The sequence below is a fragment of the Crocodylus siamensis genome, chromosome 10 (assembly GCF_052110815.1).
Source record: "Crocodylus siamensis isolate JL-2025a chromosome 10, ASM5211081v1, whole genome shotgun sequence".
In the NCBI taxonomy this organism is placed as follows: Eukaryota; Metazoa; Chordata; order Crocodylia; family Crocodylidae; genus Crocodylus; species Crocodylus siamensis.
The window spans coordinates 9,778,068-9,784,331 of NC_143404.1; the positions used below are offsets into that span (position 1 = coordinate 9,778,068).

Sequence of the window (6,264 nt, forward strand, 5' to 3'; positions counted from 1 at the left end):
TGGTCTCCTCTAGTGCTGCGCTTTGTTATGCAGCATTTCACGACCACCAGTGCTGGCCTGGGGCTGGTTGGGGCAGAGCTCTGAGCAGGAGGGACCCTGGCCCTTGCGGGTCACTCCCCCCCGGCTCTGCAATAGGCCTTCCTATGTCCCTGGGGGAAAAGGTCTGTGGGGAGACCCAGGGCACATGCGCACAGGGGCGCCAGGCCCCACTGCTCCATAGAGCACTCACGTGCCACATCCCGGACCAGTCCTCCAGAGCAGTAGAGCGTCTCAGCGAGATAGAGCGGGCAGCTGTTTGGGCCGCACTAGCTGACGCCTTCCCGTCTCTGTGGCGGCTGCTTCCGGCGCCGCGCGGCATGGTGGGAGTGGGGTGGCCGGGAGCCGGGATGGTGGGCGAGGAGGCGGACGAGGCCGAGGGCCTCGACTGCTTCCGCGCCTACTCGGAGAACGAGAAGCACTGGCAAGCCCGGCGCGCCTTCCTACTGCGCCACCTGCCTGCCGACGGCACGCCCGCCGCTGCGCGCCTCGACCAGCTCCTCGCGCTCTCCATGGTCTGGGCCAACCACGTCTTCCTCGGCTGCAGGTGCGCCCCATGAGGGGCGGTGCCGCCCCTCCCCACCGCCTGCAGGTGTGGCCCGCCCCTCCCTGCCCCCCGCAGGTGTGGCCCCACTCCCTCCCTACCTGCAGGTGCAGCGCAAGGCCCCATGCAGCTGGCCGCTCCTCACAGGCCCCTTCTTTTCCTGGTGCAGCTACAGCAGGGACCTCCTGGACAAGGTGACAGACATGGCTGAGGGGATCACGGTGGAAGACACCCCCCGGTTCACCACCAGGGACGAGCTGATGAGGAAGGTAAGGGTGGGCTGGGACCCCTGGCTCGGAGGCATGCACTGTGGGGCGCACAGCCCTGAAGGAGCATTGCTGCCTGGACTGAAAGGCACAGCTCTCTCCTTGCATGGCGTGGTTGTGCTGCGCTAGGGATCAGGCAGCGCTTGGGTTACAGGATTTGTTTCTGAGTCTTAGCTGTTCAGCTTCCTCCGTGCCAGCTCTGAAGCAGTCAGCTCCCTTTGCCTTCAGGGATTGCTCATCTGTTTGTGGTTCAGTACCATTGCAGGATGAGAGCCTTACTCTCTCTGAATGGGGTACAGGTGAGGTGAAAGGCTGGTAGATCACCTTCCCAACCAAATTGCCTTAAGTGAAGGTGTTGCTGCAGTTGGGTAACTAAGGTCAAAAACAAACCTAAAGACCTTGCGCTGTAGAGATGTGATGCCAAGTTTGAAGTCATGCTTTCTGAAGTGTTTGAACTTGCTGCTATCAACATGTGGCTCAAGTTTGTTTGGCTTTGCTTTGTTTCCTGTTTTTAATGATTAGTGTAGTTATTTAAGTGTTAAGTTGTGGTTTTCTTTGTTCTTCCTGACAAGAAGAAAAATCATGTTAACACAGTGCCTAATAGGAAAAGTGACTTGAAATTGCTGCTCTTTTAGTTGAACTTTTGAAGGTGTTAAGTAAATATACTGCTGTCCTTCATGTCTACTTGGGAATTGCATTTTTGGGGTGGAGGGAGTACAGATAAGTTAAACTTCTCTGAAATGACTTTGGCTTGCCAAACTGAAAACATTTGTCTTCATGTCTCTCAAATTTGATTTTGAGCTCTAGGTAACTGAACTGTAATTTAAAATTTGGATCAGGGTGAGGTAGATGATTCAGATCCATTTGCTTGCAGAATCAATTGAAATGCCAAGACCACAATCTGTGTGAGAGTTTTTTCACCCCTGTTATTTACTGAGGGTAAAATAAAGCCACACCTTGAGCGCTTACTGTACTGCAAATTGTGCTAGGAAACGATGGAGTTAATTGCTTATAATCTTTGTAGTGTTTCAAGTTAAAGAAATCCTTCAGTACTACTGTAGGTCAAAATCAGAGCAAGTTCTTCACACACTGTTTAAAAGTTGTCTAATCCAGCATCTAAATTTATATTTGGTGCCAAGAAAAACTGATTTTTTTTTTCATTCTCTTTCTATTGGCAGTCACACTTCTACAGTCTGCATGTTGAATTCAGAAATCTGTCAGGTGCACAATTACATTTCTTACCACTACGGCTTAGCTGGAGTATTGCTTCATAAATGTAAATGAAGAAAATAGGATAAACATTCTGAGTGATTTTTCTGGTGGCTATTTTAGTACTAAGGTTTAAGTGTCTAAGTTGCGTCTACTGACAACAATCGAGTACACCTCCTGAATAGCTAGAAGTAGGCTCTAGCTATCAAAAGAGAATTAGCAGTATTGTACAAATTTTTCTGTTGCAGGGTACCACATACTCATTTAATCTTTCTTCATGGTGTCTAAGTGAAGTAAAATTCTGAGGATCATTTGCTTCGCTGCCAATGAGCACTTCTGTGTCGCAAGCACTTAACTTGTTTTCATTGTTTCTCTTTATTTTTAGCATCAACATTAGTGCATGGGAGAAGAAGTTTCAAATTTCCATCATGACACAGGATCAGTTTAAAGGAGGATCCAGTTTTAACTGAACATACTGTGTCTAAAAGGAATCTCAATATGATGGACATTCGAGAAAGGACTGCTTCTGATCTTTTTTTGTCTTTTTTAAACTCCCAAACCAGCTTATGGTAGATGTCCATGATCAAAACATTTAAAACTCAGAAAATTGGGTTTTTAAACAGGTTAACAATCTCAGATCTGGAGATCAAAGAAAACAGTATGCAGGGATCTGTTTTTTCCTTTCACATAAACACATGGATCTATACAAACTCCCAGAAAAGGCCCATGCACGTGAGATGGGGAACTGTGGTGTGTCCTCTGTCTTTTGGGTACAAGTCTGTATGATGCCTAGCAAGTCTGATTTAGGTTGATCGGTCCTGGGGAGTATTAACTGTCATAGCACGCATCCCCAACCAGACAAATGGAGGTCTCACTCTTCACCCTCTTTGAGAGGTTTTAATATTGTTTAGAGCATTGACTAACACTGCTTCTACACTGTCTTTATTCTGTGTGATGGGGGAGGGCATGTTGTACAACAAGGTTGCTAGAACACTGCTGCTTTTCTTCTACAGGCACCTAATACCCATTTCTCAACTAGTATGCCTGCAGCACTACTGTATTCTCCTGGTTTTGTTCCAATGCCTCTTAAATCACTAGAATGGTATTTGGATTACTGTGTAATTTAATCAATGTGATTTTTTTTTTTTAAGCAATGAAATTGCTATTTTTTATGAAAAAGAGAATTCCTTGTCTTGCACTCTTATTCTGTCAGGTCTGATCCACAGCCCGCTGACACCCAAGGTTCCAAAGTGTTTCTACTAGTAAATTTGTAGATATCAATTACTGTGATTTTTATACCTTTTGATCTTGATTTCTATCAAACACCCAGAGAAATTATGAAAATCTTGTTTAAATAGAGCATCACATAGCTTAAATTCCAGGCAGATAATCAGATGAGTTAACCAAAACCCCTGCTGCCACCAATAAACTTTCTGGAAAGTCCTATCTAATCGCCTCTAAATTACAATAATTATTTCATAGGTTACGTTTCTGGGTACTGTGGAACTAAATGATAATTCTGGAACAGATTTAATGAGTTCCGTTGTACAGCTGACTGGAAATTCCTCCTCATTGCTATTCAAACTTAAAACTGTGTATTTTATTGAATTAACTATAAAAATGAAGAATGCAGGCAGTACAATGACCCATATGGTGTTTGGTATCAAAGTCCAATTATTTTATCTATGTATCTAGCAGGCTGTTTTCAGTGTGCCACAATACTAATAATGAACTGCATGACAGAAACAGTGGGAAGCTGGTGGTCTTGTCTGTGTGTTGGGAATTTTAGAATCAAGGATGCAAGGGGATATTATCAATGTCTTGTTGCTTGCTTCTCTAATATGATCAACAGTAAAATGGTTAAGTTATTAGTGTAATTGCCAGTTGTAAAGACTAAGAGGTTTGAACTGTCTCATATCAGTGCCTTACAAATAAATATTAGTTAATTAAGCCCCTCAAACATGTCAAGACCTTGGAGATGAGCATCAAAACTGGAAATGGAACCAGGCTGCCTGAATCTCAGCTGTCTGTTCTAAACCTACTGACATCACAGAAGAAATATGGAGTATTGTCCTATAACACTTTATCAAGGTAGCACTATAAATGAAAGCTGGATTAACGTACAGCAGGACATGTTCCACTCTGCAGCATAGCAAGCCTTGGGTTTTTCTTACATTTTGCAAGTACAGATCTTTCCACGAAGAAGCGGTTAAGACTTGAAAAGCATCAGATCATCATCTTTCTATGGTTTTCAAGAATCTGACTACTGTTAAAACAACTGGGCAGGAGGAGCTGACAGCAATGAAATGATTTAGCTTTAGGCTGCAGTAGAGAACAATTCTAGGTAGCAGTAAGGAAGCATTTAGTTATTTCAAGCCTCCTGCAAAAGAAATGAAGCTGATTTTCTCTGTCCCAGCTCCCCCTACCCCAGTAAAGCTTTCCCAGGCCTTCTTTATGGTCCTTACAAATGTCAAATACTGCAGGGCTCAGCTGGGGGTAGTAATAAATAGTAGGTTTGGTTTATTAAGATTTACTGGAGTAGCAAGAACATTTTGAATAATTTGAATTTGAGCTCCCAAATTCTGCTCATGAGACGGGACCACAGGGACAATAAAAGGAAAATCCATAAGAAATATATAGCAGAGAATTGCTGCCCTGGCCAATTGGAAAGCACTCTTGGATGAAATATTGAGCTGTAAAACATGTTTAAAGTAGAGGCAAAACCACCCGCTGAAACAGCATAGACTGCATTCTTTACTTCTAAATTAGTTTATTGCAGTTTATTTACAAGAGCTTCTGTACCTATTAACTAGAGCTGATTTTCAGCCCCTCGGCTCTGCCTTGGCAGCAGTTCTTGTTCCATTTGTTACTGTCGCTTTTAAAACTAGGTAGAAAGCAAAAGCAAAAGTCACATTATAAAGTAACAGACTTCTTTTCCCTACTCACACCTTTACTGATGGTGGCTTTTTTGGGGATTATTTTTATTTGTAACAGGGCAGTTTTAAATGCCTGAATTCTGCTTAACAGAAAATCCTATAAAGGAGCTGCCACAGGTAAATGTTTTAGCAAGGTCCATGTGGACCACTGATCATATCACCTTAAACTGTCTGTAGCATTTACTTATACAAAATGGACTGAAAGGGACCTGGTAAGGTCAAGGAATCTCTCCTCCTGCCCCCAGCAGGATCAGCTCTTTCTAAACCAGTGGTCCTCAACTTTTTGGGACTCAAGTTTGTCTATCCCAACTACGCAGTTGGTCCAGTAAAAGATATCACCCACCCACCAAAAAAGCCTTGCTTCTCACAAAGTTGGTTAGAACAGTAAATTAAAATGAATAAAGCAGAACAAATGAAGGATCATCATTCTACATCCTTCTCCAACCATGACTCTTAGAACATACAGAAATATCTAATCCACAGTAATAACAGATGTCCTAGAAATTCTGAAATAATAGGACCAGCATGGTCTAATTAGAAAAGTGAGATGGTAACTTTAGCTATAGGTAGTGGTTAGAGCAGGAAATGTGGAAGGAGTCTTATTGTACCAGCTAACCAGGAGAAGCTGGAAGTGCTATTACTTAAGCAGAACTCCCCTCCCTGGTTTAAAATAAATCATGCCACATGAGACTAAGTGGTGGACACCTGTCTGTCTTTCTTTTCTCTTTTATTTCTCCCAACTGTTTGAACACTTGTCCAGTTCCATTTCCTACAAGCAGTGCTTGCCTGCTCTCAGCAGTTGATCCATCCTTCCACCCAGTGGTTATCTGGACTAGATGCTAGGAAGTATCCAGCCTCCGTGCCTGTGTCTGCTGGGGCCAGTGTCACCTCCTCCCCAGCTTGACTGAAAGACTAGCCCAAAGAGGATAAGACTTCATGCAAGTGGGAGGCCTCAGGTATCCCTCTCTCAAAACAGAAATAGATTCATCCTGCTCTACAGAAACTCCAAAGTAATTCCAATTACCTACTGCCCTCATTAAATCCAGCTGGGAACTGGCTGGTTTCCTAAAAGCTAGGGATCACCTCTCAGTGGCAAAAATATTAAGACCCATTTCTGCTGTCAACGTGAAAGTTCCTACAGTGATACTTGGATTTCTGTATTTCACCCCATAAGTACTGCTTGTATTTATGTAGTCTGACCTTAACACAACATGTTTGTGGAGAAGTCAAAGATATAAAACAGCTGTTTGTATACGGTATTTGTGATGGGCTA

At 43.5% G+C, this 6,264-nt stretch overlaps 2 protein-coding genes across 3 annotated transcripts in view; one reads left to right on the plus strand and one right to left on the minus strand.

Moving 5' to 3' along the window:
* JADE2 (jade family PHD finger 2) overlaps positions 1-366 on the minus strand; it is a 218,784-nt gene extending 218,418 nt beyond the window's left edge. The window contains exon 1 of one of the 2 annotated variants that reach the window (XM_090064984.1): positions 230-366. The gene's annotated coding sequence lies outside the window, so the exon portion shown is untranslated. The remainder of the gene's footprint in view (positions 1-229) is intronic. The other variant, XM_090064985.1, reaches the window with a different exon arrangement.
* Positions 323-5,685, plus strand: XTBD1 (XRN2 binding domain containing 1). The gene is made up of 3 exons (XM_090064993.1): positions 323-583; positions 750-849; positions 2,441-5,685. The coding sequence occupies exons 1-3, from the start codon at positions 357-359 to the stop codon at positions 2,450-2,452; spliced, it is 339 nt and encodes a 112-aa protein (XP_089921119.1). The 5' UTR covers positions 323-356; the 3' UTR covers positions 2,453-5,685.
* The last annotated feature ends 579 nt before the right edge of the window (positions 5,686-6,264 follow it).

Excerpts from the sequence above, each read along its gene's own strand:
- XTBD1 (XM_090064993.1), top strand. The coding sequence starts at position 357 with ATGGTGGGAGTGGGGTGGCCGGGAGCCGGGATGGTGGGCGAGGAGGCG. Across the intron at positions 584-749 it reads CACGTCTTCCTCGGCTGCAG|CTACAGCAGGGACCTCCTGG; the intron begins GTGCGCCCCATG and ends TTCCTGGTGCAG.